This window comes from Panthera pardus, unplaced genomic scaffold, assembly GCF_024362965.1.
Source record: "Panthera pardus isolate Hobbes unplaced genomic scaffold, ASM2436296v1 HiC_scaffold_22, whole genome shotgun sequence".
NCBI classification, from domain to species: Eukaryota; Metazoa; Chordata; class Mammalia; order Carnivora; family Felidae; genus Panthera; species Panthera pardus.
The window spans coordinates 70,353,444-70,377,783 of NW_026526788.1; the positions used below are offsets into that span (position 1 = coordinate 70,353,444).

Here is a 24,340-nt window from a genome sequence, read left to right on the forward strand (position 1 = left end):
TTTTGATATCAGAGTATTAGCTTGAAGAGGGGAGGGGAGAGAAAAATCGTTCATATATTTTTTCCCACTTTCATATCAATAACTGAAATAGCTAGGCACACAGTAGGTACTCCACTCAAAAACCAGCAATTGAGAGATTCCTTAATGCTAAATCATTATTAAATAATCGAACAAAATAAGTTTGGTTAAGGTATTATGTGTTCACTGCCATGTAAGGCACTGTTCTAAGCTTTGGGGAAATATTACTGGAAGACAGTTAAAATATCTACTCTCATAAAGCTGGTATTCTAGTGATGATCATAAATAATACATAAAATACATAAGTAAAACGTTATATTAGATAGTGACAAGTGCTAGGGAGAAAAATAAAGGGCACAAGCAAGTCTGAAGGGAGGTATGAATGTTGAGAGAGCCAGGGAAAGTGACACTGAGAGGTGACAGATGGGTAAAGACCTGAAAGAAGTGAGCACGAAGAGTCGCTAAAGGACTGGATATGGTGACTGAGAATTCAAGGACAATCCTCAGGTTTTGGGCCTGGGCAACTACAAGACTGAACTGCCATCTACTGAGAAGGGAAGCAATGGAGGGCGGGCACATTATCCACTGAGTTTTAGACATGTTCAGTTGAAGATGCCTGTGAGTCATCCCAGATGTCAGATGCCAAACAGCCACTGGACTATATGAATCTGGAATTCTGTGTCCAAGTTATAAATCTAGGAGTCATTAACTAGCATAGCTTTTAAAGTTTCATGTTTTTCAAGTCCACCAATCTTGTCTTCTATAGTATCTAATCTTGTTAATTCTGCCCACTGTATTTTTCACCTCAGACGTTACATCCATTTCACCTTTTATGTCTCTACTTTTAACATACTCATGCTTTTATTTACCTTCTTGAATATATGGACTATATTTTTATAACAGCTGTTTTAACACCCTTATCTACTTCTTTCACCTAGGTCATTTCTGGCTTTGTTTCTACCAATTGATTTTTCTTTACTTCTCATTATAGGCTATATTTTCCTGCTTCTTTGCATGTCTGGTAATTTTTTATTGGATTCCAGACACTGTCAATTTTAAGTTTGTAGATCCTAGAGATTTCTGAATTCAAGTATTTTGGGCTTTCTTCTGGGACACGGTTATTTGAAACAATTTGATTTGAGGTTTTCTTTCAAAGCTTTGTAAGATGGGTCCATAACAGACTTTGAATTCGGGCTAATTAGTCCCCACTGCTAAAGCAACACCCTTCTGAGGACCACTGGATGCCCTGTATGTTAAGAGCGCTCTCTCTTGGTTGGGGGAAACGTGAGCCGCTCTTATGAGCCCTAGGAATTGTCACCCCTACTCCTTTCTGAGTACTCCACCTCTTTCTCATACACATATACTGATTAGTACTGAGCTGAATGAACTGAAGGGAACACAGTGCAAATCTCCAAATCTTTCTCTTCTCTGGTACTCTACCCTGTTTCCCATACTTCAAACTTTGTCTCCTCAATTCATGGAGACTTGCTGGGATCTGTCTGGGTTCTTCTTCTTTGCAGCAACCTGCAAATTCTCCATCTTGCTTGATTCCCTTCTCTCAGGGATCACTGTCCTGTGCTGCCTTTGTTGTCCCAAACCTAAAAACCTTCATTTCATATATTTTCTTTTTTTTTTTTTTTTAAGTTTTTTAAGGTGGGAGGCTAAACTGAACCCTGTTACTCCATAATGCAACCAATTATAGTTATAGAAGAGTTATAGAACTGAACATATACTTCTACCATGTGAGGTAACAGTAAAGCTAATTAAAAGTGAGCACTAGTTTCTAATTAGTGGGCTTTATAAGTTAAACCATACAAGAATGAAGTTATCACTGACAACATGATAACTTTCAGAGAAGAGCACAGATCGTAAGTAGCAGAGTCTTGTTGAGGGAATAAATTATAAAATATACCAACCCTTAGTTGCACATTAGGTCTGCAGGATAGTACAATCTCTTGCATCTGGGGGTTTAGATGTTGTCCTCATATCCAAGAATCCACTCCTCAAGCTTTCTCTGAAGCAAAATTGTCTAGCAAGCACCCAGTACAGTCAAGCTACAGTCTACTGCCACATCTGTTGCTGGCCATATCTAGGCTCCAGTGAGATTATTTTATCCTGGGACTAAGTAGGTAAATAGGTAGCAACCAGGTAGGTGAACAATTATATGAGGTACACTGTGGGGAAAGTCCCTCACTACACTAAAAATAAAAGGCTTTTGTTTTTAGAAGCTAGGCGTTAAAAACACATTTCAATTTAACTTCCAAAGGAGTTTCAGAAAAGGAATAAGTGAAACTATTTCCATTGTCTGATCCAATTGATAATTCTACTGATGAAGGAGCTATCCGATCTAACTAAGACTTACTTTCTGGTAATACGTCTGGAGGCCTGCTCAGCGGTTAATGATCACAGTGAATCCAGTAACATCCAGAACTTCAATATTAATACCTAGGACTGGGTGGGCAGAAACTAAAATTGGAAAGGGTGCCTGGAGAAAAACTTATGAGAGTCCTGGCTCTTGTTCACATTTTAAAAGGTGGCCTATACTGCCTAGACGGTCATTAAATCTTTGCATCCTTTGATCTAGAGACGCCACCTCACATCTCCTAGGTAAATACGTATAACAGGTAACCAGGATCCCATTCCAGACACTCTCTCAAAGCAATTACTGGGTCCTCCATGGCTTTTACAGCATCCATATTATTTCATACAGTGCTGTGCACAGAGGAAGGCCCAGTTAAACACCTGCTGGTTAATAAATGCCTTAAAAAAAAAAACTGGTTAATTTCTAATTTCCACATACTAGGTCAATATGCTTATTTTCGTTTTCTAGCAATCCACACCACGTGACCTCATTATGTCAGCCTTAAACTATTTCTCTAACCTACTTACAAAGTATCTGGTTTCATCTCACCTCAAAGCTGCCATTAAGTATCTATTATTACCAATTTTTTAACACATATGGTCACAGAAGACCAAATGTTAGCCTTTCACTTTTCACGCTCCAATGCTAGTATTCTAATAAGTTGCAGCATCCCATCCCTTAGGGCTACAGATAATGAGGAGAAAAGTGCCACAGATATTAGATATGACCCACTATTATATTCAGATCTTGAAGCAATTTGGATAGTTTGGAAATCATTATCATGATGTAGGATTTGGAATTTTAATTCTTCATTCTGTAACTTAAAGTAAAGGGAAATTTTAAATGATTTACAGCCCTGCCTGTGTGAACTGCAAGGATTTCCGCTCCTAATTCCTTCTGGCAATTCCTTCTCTGCCTGTGTAGCTCGTCAACACTCCTGTGCGGATCAGCATTTAGCTCAGAACTTGAGGACAGCCGCCATTCTCTATTCTGTCACCACTGTCAACACTTCTCCCAACAGTTTTCTCTGATAATATTATATGCAAATATCCAAAGGTTATTAACAGTTCTACTTAGAATTATTTAGTGAGATAACCTATGATTATGGTTTTAAACAATATCATTAATCTTAGTTTTGAAAACTTGGCAATTGTTATAAATGATACTGCTCTTCAGTTTAAATCCTATTTTGAAGTTGTTCTTTTACTTCACATCTATCATCTTCAGATTTTTATTAACTCTTATACCAGTTCAGTTGGTGCTTAAAATCATGGCATCACATACCAGCCTTTAAGATCACTTATCATTATATTAATTTTTTTTAAATGATACTCATTAGGCAGAATACCAATGCAATTATATTCATAATAAACAGATATGGAAACATTCTTAAAATCTTTATTATACTCTTATTAAAATAAAAATTTATATTTATTTATTAAAAAATTTTATTAAATGTTTATTTTTGAGAGAGAGAGCATGCATGTGCGTGCACACACGTCGAGGAGGGGCAGAGAGAGAGAGAGAGAGAGAGAGAGAGAGAGAGAGACAGAGAGAGAGAGAGAGAGAAAGAGAGAGAGAGAGAGAGAAAGAGAGACAGAGAGAGAGAGAGACAGAGAGAGAGAGAGAGAGACAGAGAGAGAGAGTGAGTCACACAGAATCTGAAGCAGGTTCCAGGCTCCCAGCTGTCAGCACAGAGCCCAACACAGGGCTCGAACTCAGGAACTATGAGATCATGACCTGAGCCGAAGTCTGACACTTAACCAATTGAGCCACCCAGGTGCCTCTATTTTCTTTTATTTTTGAGAGAGCGAGTGGGAGTGCACAAGGGTGCATATAAGCTGGGGAGGGGAAGGGGACAGAGGGAGAGAGAGAGCATTAAGCAGGCTCCACACTTGGTGGCACACATGGGGCTCAATCCCACAACTCTGGGATTATGACCTGAGTTGAAGTCAAGAGTCAGACGTTCAACCGACTGAGTCACCCAGGCACCACATAAATAAGAATTTATATTTCTTGATTATAAGAATCTTAGCATCACTGATATTCCTTTTAAATTTTCAGAGTTTACTTTTAATTTTTATAAATAACCCACAGACTCCCCTCTTTCCCCTAAATTTCTGACAATGTTTAATATTAAATATAGATATCAAAAAATGCTTGAAGAACAAAATCAATTTTGGATTTATAAACAATGAATGACAAAGTTTAATATTTTTTAAATTTATGATAAAATTTAATAGTGTAATTTAATATGTAAATCATGCAAGGAAATATCTTTTCACAATTACCAAATATTTAGGCCCCACCTACTCCACAGAAGTCACTAAATTAAGCTTTATGCCTCATTAACGATTATTGCATTTGCTCTTAAAACTGGTTTGAATAATTTTTCCATTGCATTACAGTACTTACCTTGTGTGAATCCATTTCTGCTTTTAATTTGTTTTGTGCCCATTTTACTTTTATGACATGAGAGTTGATATCTTCTTTTAATTTGTCAATTTCTCTGGTGAGTCTAGTAGTTTCACTTTCCTAAAACAATATCACTAGGTCATATTTTTCACTTAAACAATCAACCAACTCTTTGTGTATCTTTTATGCCTCATCAAAATAATCAGTGCAATTAACACTGTATTTCAGGGGCTAGCATATTATAACCTACAAGCTGTAAACCTAATTTAAAGTTCAAATGATTAAGAGAGTAGCAAAACCCTACATCAAATTAATAGACGTAAGATGATTAACATTTACATTTTAACCAACTAGATACGTTGCAAGTACAAGCACACCTTCATGATTCTTCTCAACTGGCTGGCATTCAGGCAAAATACAAATTAAATATTTCCAGAATTCCTGAGAACAATGACAACATTTCTGAACTAAAAGTTAATTTATAAAAAAAAAATAACATTCATCAGCAAGAAATGATAATCCACTAGAAATAAGACCATGCCATGAGGCAGCTAGTTAACAGTAAGGACTCTAAAAAGCTCAGTAATTAAATCTTTTGGGGCAAGCATCTAAGAACATGTTTTTCTGCAAGAAAAATATAAATTCTATGATAAATAACTGTTACATTGAGATTCAGTCAAATTGTATACTTCTGGCTGAAAAATTGTTTACATCTTGATCACACTATGTATATATTTTACCAAAATAAAATGTTTTGAAGCAGGACTCTCATTTCTTCAACATATAGACATTAAAAGAGGACTTTAAAAAAATACCTGTCAAGAAAATGTTGTTTAATAAACATGTGTCAATCTCATTTTTTCCCAGCAAAGACTTTTTGCAGACAAGTAATGAGATATTAAAGTTACTAAAACATTCATGTTCTTAGAAGGCAAACTAACAAAACCACTTTATGTTTAATAGTGACTTAACCACATTAAGTTATGATTATTTGATTAAAGAAAAGCAAAAAGAATACATTTCAACTAAGGTACAACAGCACCACGTTATACCTTTGTCTCATACAGCTGGTGCAACCGTCCTTTCTCCTGAGAAAGCTGCTTAATTTTGTTAGTGTTTTTCTCAGATTCTTTATTTGCATCTCTGAGTTTTCTTTCAAGTATCTCTTTTTCCTTTCGAAGGTCTAAAGATTCCTTCTCGCCTCTTACATACTTCATTACCATTGCTTCTTTTTCCTGGCGTGCCTCTTCACATTTTTTGTTGGCCTTTGAAAAAATATCCAGCATTAATAAAACTTTTTTTGCAAAACAAAATCAAAATCAATCAAAATAAGTAATACCTGGGGCACCCGAGTGACTCAGTGGCTTAAGCATCCAACTTTGGCTCTGGTCATGATTTCACAGTTCATGAGCTAGAGCCCCACATCCGACTCTGCCCTGACAACAGATCAGATCCGCTGTCTCCCTTGCTCTCTGCCCATCCCCTCCTCTCTCCCTCCCTCTCAAGAACAAATATTAAAAAAATAATAGGGGTGCCTGGGTGGCTCAGTCAAACATCTGACTTTGGCTCAGGTCATGATCTCATGGTTCGTGATTTCAAGTCCCACGTAGGGCTCTCTGCTGTCAGCACAGAGCCTGCTTCAGATCCTCTGTCCCCCACTCTCTCTGCCCCTCCCCTGCTTATGCTCTGTCTCTCTCAAAATAAACAAACTTTAAAAATAATTTTAAATAACAAAAAAATAATAAAATAAAATTTTTCTACAGTATCACCAATGTATTTTTGGGTTTTTTTGCACAACATTCTCAGGCCTGTGTCATGAAATTTTTAAATGAAAGGAAAAATTCAGAATTACAGAAAAAAGATACAGCCAATAAATTACTATCACTACTGTTTGCCTTTACTCTTTCCTTTTCCTTTTCCTTTGGCTGACATAGTTACTGTTTCCCATTTACTCCTCCAGATCCACTCTTCCACTCTTTCCTATCCCACCCTGTGCTTTGGGAAGATGACTATCATGGACCGTATCAATAAGTTCCCTTGCCCTCATACTTCCAGTTGGATTCAGTCAACGGGAGGCATTAGGCAGATCAGAACTACAGGCAATGAGTGAGATCTGGCTCCTCCAGAGTCACCACAGGTTCGCGGAAGGCCACTGTCTGTGTCAGGTGTCCACACTATACAACTAACCCTTCTGAGCTGCATTACCTGCTCCCTCCCCTTATTCCTTTAGCTCAAAGAGTAACAGTGGCTCCTCTAGCATCTCAAGACCCCGCATTTTCCTTTGGGTCCCCTAAACCTTGTCCATACTTTTTTGTAAAGAGTCCTTTCATTACCTTCTCAAATCGGCAGTTTCTGTTTTCTGCCAGGACCCTGACTATATGGCTGACAATTCCTAAAATCTAAAAATCTTAGCTCCCTCGCTAACTGTAAGCTAATGAATGATCATCTGATTTCTTGTATACGAAAAACTTTTCTAAAGCGTTTCACTTAATAAAAAAATATCTAGGGGCACCGGGGTGGCTCAGTCGGTTAAGCGGCCGACTCCGGCTCAGGTTATGATCTCGCGGTCCGTGAGTTCGAGCCCCACGTCGGGCTCTGTGCTGACAACTCAGAGCCTGGAGCCTGTTTTGGATTCTGTGTCTCCCTCTCTCTGACCCTCCCCCATTCATGCTCTGTGTCTCTCTGTCTGAAAAATAAATAAACGTTAAAAAAAAAAATACCTAATTGGATTGTGATATCTATATACTCTCACAATTCTGTTAATATAAGCCAGTGCTCCATATCCTGAAGTTTCATGCAATGAAAACTTCTACAGATAGCCCTTCATTTAAGTAAATTTATACTCACAGCTTGCAAATATGATGGAACACATATTTATGTTATAAAAGATGAAACCTTAAACTTTAGGGCTTTTCATTGGCATCTAGTGGTAAATACCAACTGATACTATAACTGAATTGAAGAAGATATAATGTTAAAGAGAATATAGGTAAAGCTACCATGGTCTGATGAAAAGTACATGACAAAGAACGTTTCATGAAGTTCTGCTATAGCTGATAAGCACATCTAGTAGACACTCAGAATACTATACAAATACTTTTCAAAATTGTCCAATTGCCCCCCCCCCCCCTGAAATAACCTGTTAATTTTCAGGAAAAATTAAGGGAAATATTGGAATAGGAATGTCAGAGATCCCTGAGGATTTCACGACGTAATTGTAGACAAGGATTGAGAAAACTGTGCTGGAACTGGTTAACGGAATTAGCTATATTTTTAGATAATTGAATAACTGTTCTTAGGAAAAGCAATTAATGATAATATCAACTTAAAAAGAAGTCTAGTTTCATAAGTTGATGTTCAGATAATGTATTAGCTTTTGGAAACACAAAGAACAAGTTGCGGCTTCTGTCCCAGAAAAGCTCATTATCTAGGTATGAATAACATATAAACAAAATGTTTACACATTATATAAACAACATATATACATATAACATGAACAAAAGCGCAAATGCCTAGTTGTATAAAATAGCATAACTTTTTTGAGGATATCAAGACATTTTGGAGGATTTAAATTTAGTATGTTGGTTGGACTGGGTGGGGGGAAGTAGTTATGAAACAGATTTAATTAGAGATTACATCTTCAAAGGAAGAAGGGCTTCTCTTATCATGCTAATGAGTTAAGATTTTATCCTACAGGCAATGGGAAGCCAAAGGGTTTATAAATCAAACCTTTTATTAAACGAATTAGTAAGATAACTGGTGGCAGGATGGTAGCTTCGCTGAAATTGAGAGATGGGAAGCAGAAAAAACAGAAAAAAAGACAATTAAAATAAAGTAGAATAGTATGAGGTTCTGGACTATGCGAGGGATGTCCTGTTTCTCGGTCATCCGTGGATCAGCTGCGAAGGAATAACGTGGGGTGCTGAGTGTTCACATTTCTAGGTCTCAACCCAGATGATGGCAGCACCTACTTCCCAGAACTGCTGGAAGTATTAAACAAGATCATACAGTAACTATTGCTTAAGCTTCTGCAAAAAGTCTGTCCATTTAGGGTACAGATAAAGGAAGAGGAGCCAGTAAGTCTTTGGATTTGACCAGTTTAAGATATTTATCACTGACTTGGATAAACACATAGAAAGCAGGAATAAGATATTCAATAGGATTCAATAGCCAGTTAAAATTAAGATAAAATGTAAGATGTTCTGGTCTCAAAATATGGTAGATAAACCATCCCCATCTAAAACACCAAAAATTTAGATGAAATACAACAAATATTCTTTTAATAAACAGTTGAGCTCACAACAAAGTATGAGAAACCCCCAGGGCCCAAGAAGCTAAGAGGAAGCAGGAATCCAGAATGGTATGCTAGGCCTGAACTCTTCATTGCCCTGTGGACATTTCCCAATCCAGGAATGGGGGTATAAAGGGAACATGCTGTAAGTCCTTGAGAATTTATAATATAAGCCTACCCTCCTGGAAGTTTGAGGTTCGTATTCATTCTACCTGCAGTCTGAGAAATGGAGAAACCTCAAGCTGGAAAATTAAACTGGGGAATGTACTGTGTGTGCGTGTGCATAAACAGGTGCACACTCATGCTGGGAATTTACTTCTAAATAAAATTTAACCAGGTTTGGTGACTCTACATGAAGGATAAAACAGTGTTCATTTTACTATTCTTTCATCTTTTCTACAGGCTTAAAAATTTTCAAAAAGTTGACAGGAAAAGGTAGGGGTAAAAAGGAATGAAGCAGATCTATAAATATTTAAATGAAATGAACTCCAAAATCTACACCATAATACCCACTTCGTAGGGTTGTTGTGAAGATTAAATAAGTTGTAAAGTGCTTTGAACGTGGCCTGGCCCATAGCTAAATCTCAATACACTAGCTAATGTTAATAACTTCACCTATAGTTTTCATCATTATAGAGAGAACAATTACATAGTAGTGAATGCAGCATGTTGCCAATTATTTTAAAAAGGGGGGATGGAAGGAAGGAGAATACACACATGCTTGTCTAGGCAATAAACATTTGGGGAAAATACACAGGAAACTGGCATCGATGGTTACCTCTGGGAAGGGGGAAAATGGGAGAAAATGTTTGGAAGAAGCCTCATTTTTTACTGTTTGAATTGTTATTGTATATATCCAACTACTATTTTGTTTTTATTTGAAAATATAATAAACTCTAAAGAATACATTTTTTAAAAAGCTTGGTGGTTCTAATTATCAGTTACGTTTGAGTCTACTAAAACCAACAAACTCTTAAGGTCTCATCCTCTATATTTCTCTTCAATTAGTACAAAAAGTTTGAGAGCTGAGAGCATAGATTTTAAATCATCATATTGTAAAGAATCACAGAAATAAAGGTTGAGGATCAACTGTTTGCTAAAGTTCTTCCAGAAAGCTACCTATGATAGTAGCTTTAGGGCAGAAAGAACAGGCTCCATCTCACTGACAGTGTTAGCAGGCAGGTAACACTTTCTGATTCAATTCACCATAAGGACCAATTGTTAGGCATTATGCTAGGTTTTATGAATAGAGAAATGAAGATGACTAAGATCCTATTCTTAAGAGTGCAGGCAATAATAACACAAAAACAATACTTAAAATGATCTCTTCTGAAATCCATATATACCAACTCAAAAATATTACCAAAATGAATTAAGTAGGAAACCTCCCAAAAAGATATACAGTAAGATTCCAATCAAGTAGGAGGAATCAGGGGGCGCCTGAGTGGCTTCGTCAGCTAAGCATCCGACTTTGGCTCACATCATGATCTCACAGTTTGTGAGTTCGAGCCCCACGTTGGGCTCTGTGCTGACAGCTCAGAGCCTGGAGCCTGTCTTCAGATTCTGTATCTCCCCCTCTCTCTATCCCTCCCCTGCTCACGCTGTCTCTCTCTCTCAAAAATAAATAAAACATAAAAAAAAAAAAAAGTAGGAGGAATAAGTATATGAACACATACACATAAGCTTGTGTGACATACCTATGTATGTGATAAGATACATAACCAAAATATTAATAATTACTACAGAACAAGGAGTGGGATATAAAGGGATTGGGGGCAGGAAAAGAGAAGTACAAATGGAGGACTTTCACTTTTTTTTCTATATACTTCCTTAATTTTAAAAATATTTTTGTAGTTAGCATGTATTTATGCATTGCTTTAGCATTTTTTAAAAAGATTAATTACCTATTCTTAAGATACCACTGATACTCAAAACAGTCTAACAAGTTAGTTTACAATAAACAAGAAAGAGTCACCAGAATATCAAGTTAATAATGATATTGATTTGAAAAATACCTGTTCCATTCGATGGGCCATCTCTTTATGTAACTGCTGAACTGCATTTTTAGCTGCAATGTCTTGAGCTACTAGTTTATCTTTGGAAGCTTTAACTTCTTTACTAAGTTCCTCTATTCTTGATTCTAACTGAAAAGAAAATTATTTCCAGTTATTTTCATAGCTATACCAAGTAGGCCACCAACACATTAAATAAATATAAACAATGAAAAGGAACACAGAGGAAGTAATGAATATACTTCAAACACAGAAATCAAAAGTAAATGTTAGCGATAATTCTAAATCTCATTAGAAGTAAGTAAGTATAAAGCTGACACAGATTCTGGTAAGATGTATATAGTAAGCTCCAGAACAATCACTAAGGAAATAAAAAAATATAGTGAAAATATGAAAGAAATTTAAATGTTACATATTTACTTAATGCATAAGAAAGCAGTAAGGGGGGAACGGGAACAAAATAGACATGATACATATAGGAAAAAAAAATGGCAGACAAATCCACTGTCAATAACAACATTAAGTGAGATTGTGTTAAATAATCACATCAAAAGGCAGAGATTATCACACTGGAATAAAAAAACAAGATCCAACAATATGCTATCTATAAGAGGGATTTTAAATTCAAAGATTCAGACTAAAAGAAAAGGATGTAAAAAGATACAGCTTGCAAACAACCATAAGAGGAGTGGCTATACTAAGATGCAAAATAAACTAAAAAAAAAAACAAACGTTACCAGAGATAAAGAGGAATATTTCATGATGGTTAAATGGTCAATCTATAATAATTCTAAGTATATATGTACCTAATAACATAGCACCAAAATACATGAACCAAAAACTGACAGAAATGAAGAAGGCAATAGTTGGAAACTTCAATACTTCAATAATGGACAGAAGTACACAGAAGATTCACAAGGAAATAGGAGACTTGAGCAAAATTATAGAACAACTGGATCTAACACATCTATACAACATTCCACCCAACCAGAGAAGAATACACATGCTCATCAAGTATGCATGGAACTTTCTCCAGGACTGAACATATGCCAGGTCATAAAACAAACCTCTATAAACGTAAAAGACTGAAATCATATAAAGCATGTTCTTCAACCAGAATGGAATGAAACTAGAGTCAATAACAGCCAAGTAATCTGAGAAAATCACAAATATGTAGAAATTAACACCTCAATAACTAATGGAAGAAATCATAAGGAAAATTAGAAAATACAAGGTGGTGAATGAAAATAAAGACACAACATACCAAAACTTAAGGGTTGTATCTAAAGCAGTCTTTAGAGGGAAGATTATAGCTATAAACACCCCTATTAATAAAAAAGAAAGATCTCAGGGCGCCTGGCTGGTTTAGTCAGTAAAGTGTGCAACTCTTGATCAAGGGGTTGTGTGTCTGAGCCCCACGATGGGTGTAGAGATTACTTAAAAATAAAATCTTAAAAAAATAAAAGAGGCGCCTGGGTGGATCAGTCTGTTAAGCGTCTAACTCTTGATTTCAGCTCAGGTCATGGTCTCGCAGTTCGTGTGATCAAGCCCTGTACCAGGCTCTCCGCTGACAGCGCACAGCCTGTTTGGGATTCTCAGTCTTCCCCTCTCTCTGCCCCTCCCCTGCGTGCACACATGTTCTCTCTCTCAAAAATAAACGTTAAAATTAAATTAAATTAAATTAAATTAAAATAAAAAAGAAGATCCTAAATAATAATCTAAATTTCTATCTTAAGACACTGGAAAAAGAAAAGGAAACGAAACCTAAATAAAGCCAGCAATAGGAAAGAAATAAATATTAGAATGAAAATTAATGAAATAGAAAATAGAAAAACTGAAAATTCAACAAAATGGTTCTTTGAAAAGATTAACAAAATTGACAAACCTTTAGGGAGACTGACCAAAAAGAAGCTGGTGGGGGGCGGGGGTCTTCTCAAATGGAAATGAAAGAGGGGCACACAGATCTTACAGAAGTAACAGAAATAAAACAGTATGAATGAATACTATGGCCAATTTAACTTAGATGAAATAAATGGACAATTCTTAGAAAGCCACAAACTACCAAAACTGGCTTAAGAAAAAAAAAACAAAATCTGAAGAGACCTATAATAAGTAGAGACTGAATTAGTAAAAAAAACAAAAAAAACAAAAAAAACAAAAAAAAACAAAAAAAAAAAACTGCCCACTAAGAAATATCCAAGCCCAGGAGACTACACAGATAAATTCTACCAAACATTTAAGGAATACCAATTATTCACAAACTCTTCCCCAAAACAGAAGAAACACTTCCATTCTATAAGGAATGAGAAACACTCATTCTATAAGGTCAGTACTACTCTGACACCAAAACCAGAGAAATCACAAGAAAAAGGGCTATAAGACCAGTATCTCTTATCACTGTAGGTACCAAAATCCTCAGTCAATGGAAAATATAATACTAGCAAACCAATTCTGTAATATACAAAAAAAATTATACACTATGGCCCAGAGGGATTTATCCTAGTAATGCAAGGCTGGCATTATACACCCAGATATCAACTAATGTAATGTACCATATCAATAGAACAAAAACACATGATCACTTCAATAAATACACAAAAAGCATTTGATAAAATTCAATACTCGTTCATGACAAAAAAAACACTGAGCAAAATAAAAAACAACAACACAAAACACTAAACAAAGTAGGAATAAAAAGGTACTTCTTCAACCTGATAAAGAGCATCTGTTAAAAACCCACAGCTAGCTTTGTACTTAATGGTGAAAGGCTGAAAGCTTTCTCCCTAAGATCAGGAACAAGAGAAGGATATTCATTCTTGCTACTTCTATTCAATACCATATTAGAAGGTCTAGGCAGGGAGGGCAATTAGGTAAGAAATAAAAGCTACTCAGATTGGAAAGGATTAAGTAAAACTCTCTATTTGCAGATGACATGATCTTATATTCAAAAAATCCTAAGAAATTCACCAAAAAACCTTCTAGAATAATGAACTCGGCAGGTTACAGGACATAATATACAAAAATTAAATGCTTCTGTACAGTTGTAATTAACAACCTGAAAATGAAATTAAGGAAATAATTTCATCTACAATAGCATCAGAAAGAATAAATACTCCAGGAACAAATTTAATGAAAGTACAAACTTACACTCCGAAAACTACAAAACACTGTTTAAAGAAATTAAAGATCTAAATAAATGGAAAGACATCCATGTAAGTAGAAGACCTACTATTGTTAAGATGGTAAAACACCCCAAATGAATCTACAGATCCAAGGCAATTTCTATCAGAAGCCCACTTGGCTTCACTGTAGAAATTGACGACATGAGAGTAAAATTCATATGGAAATGTTAAGGAATTAAAAACAGCCAAACAATCTTGAAAAAGAAGAACAGGGGTTCTTGGATGGGTCAGTTGTTAAATGTCCAACTCTTGATATCCATTCAGGTTGTGAACTTGCAGTCGTGGGATTGAGCCCCTGTCCAGCCGTGTGCTGACAGTGTGGAGTCTGCTTGGGATCTCTCTTTCTCTCTCTTTGCCCCTCCCCTGCTGGCACTCTCTCAAAATAAATAAATAAACTTTAAAGAAAGAAAGAAAAAGAACAAAGTTTAAGAACTCACATTTCTCCATTTTAAAATTTACTACAAAATAACAGTAACCAAGGTAGTGTTGGTACTACTGGAACAAAAGACAAAGAGATCAATGAAACAGAATTAAGGGTCGAGAAATAAACCCATATATCAAACAATCTTCAACAAAGATGCCAAAACTATTCAATGGAGGAAGAACAAAGAACAGTCTTTTCAAGGGATGATTCTGAGACGATGGAATAGCCACAAAGAATGAAGCTGAACCCTTATGTGATACTATGCACAAAAACTAACTCAAAATGAAAACCTTTATTAATTTTTTTTTTTACATTTATTTATTTTTGAGAGAGTGAGAGTGCAAGCTGGGGAGGGGCAGAGAGAGAAGGAGACACAGAATCTGAAGCAGGCTCCAGGCTCTGAGCAAGTGTTCAGCACGGAGCCCAATGCGGGGCTTCAACCCACGAACCGCGAGATCATAACTTGAGCTGAAGTCGGACACTTAATCGACTGAGCCACCCAGGTGCCCCAAAATGAATTAAAACTTAAATATAAAAGCCAAATTATAAAACCCTTAAGGGAAAACATAGGGGTAAATCTTCACGATCTTGGATTTGGCAATGGAATCTTGCATATGACACCAAATGCACACGCATACACAAAAAAAGATAAATTGGACATCATCAAATTTGAAAGCTTTTGTGTTTCAAGTATACTATCAAGAAAAGTGAAAAAAAGGGGCACCTGGCTAGTTCAGTCAGAGGAGCATATGACTCTCAATCTCAGAATTGTGAGTTTGGGTCCCACACTGGGTGTAGAGATTACTTAAAAAAATTAAGATCTTAAAAGAAAAAAAAAAAGCGAAAACACAATTCAAAGAATGGGAGAAAATATTTATAAGCCATATATCTGATATAGGTTTATTATTCAGAATATAAAAGAACTATTACAACTTGACAACTAAAAAAAATCTTTCTTAATGGGCAGAGAATTTAAATAGGTATTTCTCCAGAAATATACAAGATGTTCAACTTCCTTGGTCATTAAGGAAATGCAAATCAAAACCACAATGAGATACTGCTTCACACCTATTAGGATGGCTATAATTAAGAAGTCCAGGGGTGCCTGGGTGGCTCAATCAGTTAAGGGTCAGACTTTTGATTTTGTCTTAGGTCATGATCTCATGGTCATGAAATCCAGCCAAGTGTTGGGTTCTGTGCTGACAGCAGGAGCCTGCTTGGGATTCTCTCTCTGCCCCTTCCCTGGCTCATGCTCTTTCTCTCTCTCTCAAAATAAACAAACATTAAATAAACAAAAACAAAACAAAAAGTCCAGTAACAACAAGCATTGGCAAGAATGTGGAGAAAGTGAACTCTCATACACTGCAGGTAGGAATGCAAAATAGTGCAGCCACATTGGAAAACAGTCTGGCAGCTCCTCAAAAACTTAAATATAGAATTATCATATGACCCAACAATTCCACTCCCAAGTATACAGCCAAGGGAAATGAAAGCATATAACTGATCACATAAAAACTTGTACATGAATGTTCATAGCAGCATTATCTTAACATCCAAATAGTAGAAACAACTCAAATATCCATCAGCTGATAAAAGGACAAACAAAATGCTATATATCTATGCAATGGAATATTATTCAGCCATTAAGAGAAATGAAGAACTGATACATGCTACAACTTGGATGAAACCTTGAAAACATGCTGAAAGAAGTCAGACACAAAAGCCACATGTTACATCCCTCCATATATATGAAACTCGCAGAAGAGATAAACACATAGAAAGTAGGTTGTTGTTCCCTAGGGCTCGGGGAAAGAAGGGGTTCAGAGGGAAATAAAGAGTGACTACTAATGGGTATGGGGTTTCTTTGGGAGGTGATAAAATAGTTTACTGTAGTGGTAAAAGATGTACAACTAAAAACCATTAAACTGTACATCTGAAGTGGGTGAATTGTATGGTATGTAAACTATATCTCAAAAAAGCTGTTGAAAAAAATCCCTAAATGTTAGCTTATGGAACACGTGCACTAATTTTCCTTATGACAAAATTACCTAGAGTGACACTGTCCAATAGAATACAAGCCATAGTATAATTTATATTTTCTAGTAGACACATTTTTAAAAAGCAAAAACTGAAATATTAAACTTAATGTATCCAAAGTATTACCACTTTGACACATAATCAACATGGAAAGTTGAGAGATTTTACTTCTTTTTTATACTGAGTCTTCAAAATTAAGTGTCTGTTTTACCTTATAGCATTTCTTAATTTGGACTAGCTATCTTTCAAGTGCTCAGTGGCTATATGTGGCTAATAACAAGTTCATGAAATGAACAACTCTGGTCCTCTCCCATCTATTCAATCTGAAGTTTCTGGTCATAAGCAGTGACCTGCCTACCAACATGTGGCTTCAGCCCTTTATTAAGACTCCCTCGTACTTTAAAATTCTAAGTTTGGTTTACATGTGGTGTAGCTCTAAAGCATATAAAAATAATGATTAAATAAGTAAAATGTACAAATACAATCACTTTGTAATAATGCACTAAGTATACCAAAACATAAGCAAATGAAGCTTGGTTTAATTTTTTATTATTATGAATTGTTTACTATTATTTTTATTATATAGTTTTTGGTGAAGGATGAGACAAAAGGGAAGACTTTTAAGGCTAAAATGCTTCTAATCCTGTCCACGGGGGGGGGGGAAGAAAAAAGCAGCTCAGAAAGATAAAGAGCAGCTCAGCTTTGCTACTAGTCTGAATATTCAATTTGCTAATCCATGCATCAGAGATCATTAAAAAAAATTTTTAAAGGAAAGAAAAAGAGGAAAGACAAACTGGAGAAGCTAGCTAGCCAGATAAAATCTGAAGCAGGAGAGCCAATCTTCACAGTATAGTTCACAATAATACTGAGAATGGAATCATCTTAAACTATAAGCTTAAAAATATTCTAATGCCACATACTAACATTAAGGTATATATTACTTCCACCCTTAATTGGTAATAGTCTTTCTTACTACCAAATTGAATCCTTTTTTCCTCTGATCTCTATTATATATAGAATACACTCACATGTCTCGTAAGAATTTAAATTTACATAAGGGAAAAAAAATCAGGCTATAATTTCCACTTCATAAAAAAGAATGCTTTATATACCAATCAATCCTCTGCATTTAAAATACAATTTAGCTTAAAGAACTTCAATTTATACGCAAATTTTCAGGAATGTATTTACTTTATAAATTGAAGTATAGTCTTTAAAGATTTTTGTCTTTTTACCTGTTTAATTGTGTTCATATGCTGCTTCTCTGTTTCTGTTCTTTTTTTTAATTCTTCTCTTAAATTGTCTTTTTCTGAACAAATGTCTAAGATGAGCTCCTGATGCTTCTTATTTTCTTTAATTAACCTAAATATAAAAAGGGTGGTATAAGTAAAGCATAATTAAAACTGGAGATGTGAAATAGAATCTATCTGCAGATTACAGGTACTTATGATAAATACATCAACATTCCTAAGTAATCCTTTCATAATGATACATTATACTTAAAAAAAAAAAAAATTCTCTAGAGGTCAGGCTATTACCTTCTTGCTAGAAATTTGTATATTTCAAATCAAGTGAAAATATAGTCCTATAAAGAAAACCAAATTCTTTTAAGTTTACTTCTTTGGGTATCTCAAATATGCACTTCATCCCTTCAGTATTTGAACTCCTCCAGATCAGTGGTTCATAATTGAGGGCAAAGCCCTTCCAGACATTTGCCTGGAGACATTTTTGGTCACCCCATCAGGGGTGGGGGGTTGCTACTGGATTATTTCGGGTGGAGATCAAGGATGCTGCTAAACATTTTATAATGCAGTACAGCCCCACCACCAACAGAGAATGATCTGTCCCCAGATGTCCACAATGCTGAGGGTGAAAAATCTTGCTTTTTATTTTAAGAATATTTCAGTGATATTCTAGTAATAGTTACAGAAGAAGTTGAAATAAAATTAAAAATATATAAAATAGGGGAGCCTGGGTGGCTCAGTCGGTTAAGCGTCCGACTTTGGCTCAGGTCATGATCTGGCAGTGAGTTCCAGCCCCGCGTCAGGCTCTGTGCTGACAGCTCAGAGCCTGGAACCTGCCTCAGATTCCATGTCTCCCTCTCCCTCTCTGCCCCTCCCTCACTCACACTCTGTCTCTCTCTCCTTCAAAAATAAATAAACATTAAAATAATTTTTTTAATAAAAAAATTTTAAAAATAAAATAAAAAATATGTAAAACAAAATACAAAAGTTGAAGCAGAAATTTCACTGAGTCCCCTAGAAAAATATAAACAAAAACTTGCAAACTCAGAACTATAAAATAAGACCTCTAAGGAAGTTAAGAGCTAATATTTTAGATTTTTTCAAAGTTTTTTTTATTTTTTTATTTTTTTTTCAATATATGAAGTATTGTCAAATTGGTTTCCATACAACACCCAGTGCTCATCCCAAAAGGTGCCCTCCTCAATACCCATCACCCACCCTCCCCTCCCTCCCACCCTCAAAGTTTTTTTTAAAGTTTTAAGAGAGAGACCGTGAGCAGGGGAGGGGCAGAGAGAAGGAGAGAATCTCAAGCCCCCATAAGGGGTTCGAACTCACAAATCATGAGACCATGACTCGAGCTGAAATCAGGAGTCATACGTTTAACTGAGCCACTGAGGTGCCCCTAGAGTAGCAACAGCTATTACTTAACATTGACTACTCAATTACTAAGTTAATTTTTAAGTGCATTATTTCATTTAATGTTCAGGATTATGAAATTATTAAGTCTGTGAAATTATTATGTCTTATGGAAAAAAACAAAAAAATAAAAACCTGAAGCCTAGCACTTGTTCCAGGTCATATAACTAGTATGTGGTTGAACTGAGATTTGGCTACAGGTCTAATTCCACAGCCCAAGCCTTTCTCCTACTTTGAAGTTTGCTCATTTACTCAACAAATGCTTACTGGGTACCTACTATGTACCTATACTATTTTTTTTTTTTTAAGTTTATTTATTTACTTTGAGAGAGCAAGCAAGGGGGGCCGGTGGGGGGGGAGGGAGAGAGAATCCCAAGCAGGATCCACATTGTCAGCACAGAGCCCTATATGGGGGTTGAATGCACAAACCGTGAGATTGTGACCTGAGCTGAAACCAAGAGTCAGACACTTAACTGAGCCACCCAGGAGCCCCCCTATACCGTTCTATGTGCTACAAGTATGTCAGCAAACTATCTCCACCCTCATGGTGTTTACATTCGAAGGGAGAAAATGAAAATAAACAACATACAATAAAATGTCAGGAAGTGATCCCGTCCTCTTAAGAAAAGTAAAGGAGGGCATGAGGGTAGAGAGCAACTCGAGCAGCGATTTTAGATAAGGCAGGGTAGGCCTCTCTGAAGAGCACGGGTATACAGTGAGGAAGCAAGTCACACAAATGTTTGGGAAGGAAAAGAATGTAGCATGCAAGTTTATCCAAGCCTTTTTAGCACAGTGGTTTAACTTCGATTATTTATTTGTTTAGGTACACATTCAAGTTGTTGCAGAAAACTACCTGCAACACAAGAATCCTGGCTATAGTTCACAAGTAAACAATTTACCGAGGCAGAAGTGAAGAGCAGCAAACCCTCCAATTGTCACATCCGATGCACAACTGTTCCTAAGAATTCTGGTTGGGACCTTGGACAATATACTGATGTTAGAAAATAGAGACAAGGATGTGTAAACAAAGACATTTGGAAATAGATTGATTCAGGAAAATTTAAACCAAAGGAACTGAAAAGTAATTTTCTTTACAGAATATTAAATGAAGGCGAAAGAAAAAAAAAAATAGTTGTTCTAGAGCTAAGCCGAGTTACAAAGCATTTTCTTTGGAATTTAAAATATCATGTGAGGGGTGCCTGGGTGGCTCAGTTGGTTAAGCGTCCGACTTCGGCTCAGGTCACGATCTCGTGGTTCATGAGTTCAAGACCCGCATCGGGCTGTGTGTGGACAGCTCAGAGCCCAGAGCCTGCTTCAAATTCTGTGTCTCCCTCTCTCTCTCTGCCCCGACCCCACTCACGCTCTGTCCCTCGCTCAAAACTAAATAAATGTTAAAAAAAATAAAATAAAATAAAAAAATATTATGTGTATAACAAAAGATGAGCTTAGTTAAAAATAATATCTAGTATTTTTAAATGTCTTAACGTGTACAAACAATTCCATCAGATGTCATCCCCCTCACAGACATGAAAAATGTTTGGTTCAGAAAGGTTGATATGAACCACAAAACAGAGTTTGCAGGTGGAAGGGGGACTCTCCAACAGCAGGCCTCTGACCACAACTGTGCTTAGCCCAGTCTACCACGCGGCCACTATTCAGACAGGATGGGGCAAAAAGAATTTTCTACTGTATTCCTAATATTTTTAGATAAATTTAATACAACTAGTTCATTTCAGATAACCACATTAAAAAAATCTTCTGAAGCCAAAGTAACTAGGCTCAGATTTTAACTCTGGCATCTACTAGCACGTGACCTTGACTTAATCTCTCTGTGCTTTGGGTACCTCATCTGAAAAATGGGAATAATAGTTCATACAACAGAGAACTGTGATTCCATGAGTTAATATATGTAAGTGCCAGGCATATAATCAACAGCGTGTAAGTATTTGCTGTTATTATTATTTAATGTACAACACCTCACAATTTACAAGAGGGGCATTAAAGTGAAGAGTCCAGATCTGAGCAAAGTGGGAAGACACATCAGAGACAATCTCAAAAAAAGGATCTGAAATTGCACTACTAGGCATTTATCCAAGGGATCCAGGTGTGCTGTTTTGAAGGGACACATGCACCCCCATGTTTATAACAGCACTATCAACAGCCAAAGTATGGAAAGAGCCCAAATGTCCATCGATGGATGAATGGATAAAGAAGATGTGGTATGTATATACAATGGAGTATTACTTGGCAATCAAAAAGAGTGAAATCTTGCCATTTGCAACTATGTGGATGGAAGTGGAGGGTATAATGCTAAGTGAAATTAGTCAGAGAAAGACAAAAATCGTATGACTTCACTCATATGAGGACTTTAAGAGACAAAACAGATGAACATAAGGGAAGGGAAACAAAAAGAATATAAAAACAGGGAGGGGGACAAAACAGAAGAGACTCATAAATATGGAGAACAAACTGAGGGTTACCGGAGGGGTTGTGGGAGGGGGGATGGGCTAAATGGGTAAGGGGTTCTAAGGAATCTACTCCTGCAATCATTGTTGCATGATATGCTAACTAATCTGGATGTAAATTTTTTAAAATAAAAAATAAAATTAAAAAAATAAAAAGGGTCTGAAAGAACAGTACAAAAGGAAAATAAGGAAGTTACCCTAAAAATTAACAATGGTAAAAGCACTGAAGGTCTAAGCACAAAAGCATATAGTTTATTCATAACAGCAGCAATCCAGTAAGGATATGAGAAGCAGCCATACCCAGGCACCCCAAGGGTAGTATTTTTAAGTTTATTTATTTTGAGAGAGAGAAACAGTACGAAAGGGCCAGAGAGAGAGAGAGAAAGAGAATCCCAAGCAGGCTCCGTGCTGTCAGCACAGAGCCTCACACAGGGCTTAATCTCTCGAACCATGACATCATGACCTGAGCCGAAATCAAGAGTTGAACACTTAACTGACTGGGCCACCCAGGCGCCCCAGTTTTAGGGTAGTATTAAGAAGAAACTTGAGTTTCGGGGTACCTGGGTGGCTCAGTTGGTTAAGTGTCCAACTTCAGCTCAGGTCATGATCTTGCAGTTCGTGAGCTCGAGCCCCACATCAGGCTCTGGGCTGACAGCTCAGAGCCTGGAGCCTGCTTCAAATTCTGTGTCTCCCTCTCTCTTTGCCCCTCCCCTGCTCCCACTCTGTCCCTCTCTGTCTCTCAAAAAATGAATAAACGTTAAAAAAAAAAAAATTTTTTTTTTTTAAGAGAAGACTTGAGTCTCAAGAAGAATTTGTACACTCATGTTCACAGTACTATTATTCACAATAGCCAAAATGTGGAAGCAACCCAAATGTCCACTGACAGACGAATGGATAAGCAAAATATGGTATATACATAAAATATTCACCCATAAAAAGGAAGGCATTTCTGACAGATGCTACAATACGGATGACCCTTGAGGACACCCGCTAAGTGAAATAAGCCAACTGCAAACAGACAAATACTATGATTTCACTTTATATAAAGTATCACGGATAAATTTTAGAAACAGAACAGTGGTTGTCAGGGGCTGAGGGCAGGAGAATAGGGAGTTGTTGAATGGGTATGCTTTTCACATTTGGGTATGGGTTTCACATTTGAAAGATGAAAAAGCTATGGAGACTCGTTGCACAACAATAAACCTAACACTACTGAACTGTATGCTTAAAAATAGTTAAGATGGGGATGCCTGGGTGGCTCAGTCAGTTGAGCATCTGACTCTTGATTTCAGCTCAGGTCATGATCTCATGGTTTAGGAGATGGAGCCCCCGCGTTGGGTTCTGTGTTGACAGTGCAGAGCCTGCCTGCGATTCTTTCTCTCCCTCTTTTTCTCTGCTCCTCCCCCACTCGTGCACACTCCCTTTGTCTCTCAAAATAAACGTTTAAAACAAATATTTAAGATGGGAAATCTTATGTGTATTTTGTCACAATCTAAAATAAAAATTGAAAATAGAAAAAAAGAAAGGCTTTGGATGGTTCAGAGATTCGAGTTCACTGGATAAACCAAAGAAGGGTAAGCTGGTTTGGGGAAGACTGATCCACTGAGGAAGAAAATCTAGAAGAGGGGCATCTGGGTGGCTCAGGTCATGATCTCATGAGTGTGGGATCAAGCCCCAGGGCAGAGCCTGCTTGGGATTCTCACTCTCCCTTTCTCTCTGCTCCTCCTCCCTCTCTTTCCCTCAACATAAATAAACTTTAAAAAAAAAAAAAATCTAGAAGAGTAAACACTGGAAGCAAGAGATCATTAAAAGCCAGTTACCTATCTAGCAATATTTGGATTATATTTTTTTCTGTCACCCTCCTCTAGTATATAGACTGCTCCACTCCTTTCTTTACATATGTATCTCCCATTCCAAATTTTTTTTAAGTATCATTTTAAAAAAAGAGAATCGGTCTGTATTTTAGTGAAGGTTAAGAAGGTTTCCTTTCTTAAAGGTTATAAAAGACTGTCTAAACATTTGCATCACTTAAATTAAAAAATCTAGAATAAAAATACAGGACAATATTAAGATGAAATAAAATTAAACCATCATTAAAATAGAAATTAACTCTATCAATCCAAGAGAAGTCTAAAAATAACTATGTTCTTAATTACTGATAACTAACCAATTCTCTAAATTTTAATTTTTAAAACCAATGGATTTACGATGGGAATTTTAAGAAAATCTTTTTTAATTGCATGACTTCGTTTCCTTTTGAATTTCTCATAGTTTTAACAATATTATGCTCTACATTCTTTCAAAACTGAAAAACTTGTCTTTATAAATATTTCTAGATCTTTAATGAATTCACATTAATATTTATTCCTTTAGGCGTATATTAAGTAACTAGACAAACTTGACGTTTGCTCAATTATTCAGCACATATTTGTTGATGAACTGCAACGTGCATGACTATTATGGAATTCCAAGAT

The 24,340-nt window shown here is 36.3% G+C and overlaps 1 protein-coding gene across 2 annotated transcripts in view; it reads right to left on the bottom strand.

The window, feature by feature from the left end:
- CCDC186 (coiled-coil domain containing 186) overlaps positions 1-24,340 on the bottom strand; it is a 52,007-nt gene that overhangs the window by 16,994 nt on the left and 10,673 nt on the right. For both annotated transcript variants that reach the window (XM_019459490.2, XM_019459492.2), the window contains exons 3-6: positions 17,977-18,103; positions 11,102-11,230; positions 5,848-6,060; positions 4,796-4,915 (exon numbers count right to left, since the gene is read on the bottom strand). In XM_019459490.2, coding sequence (XP_019315035.2) covers positions 4,796-4,915; positions 5,848-6,060; positions 11,102-11,230; positions 17,977-18,103 — 589 coding nt within the window. The remainder of the gene's footprint in view (positions 1-4,795; positions 4,916-5,847; positions 6,061-11,101; positions 11,231-17,976; positions 18,104-24,340) is intronic.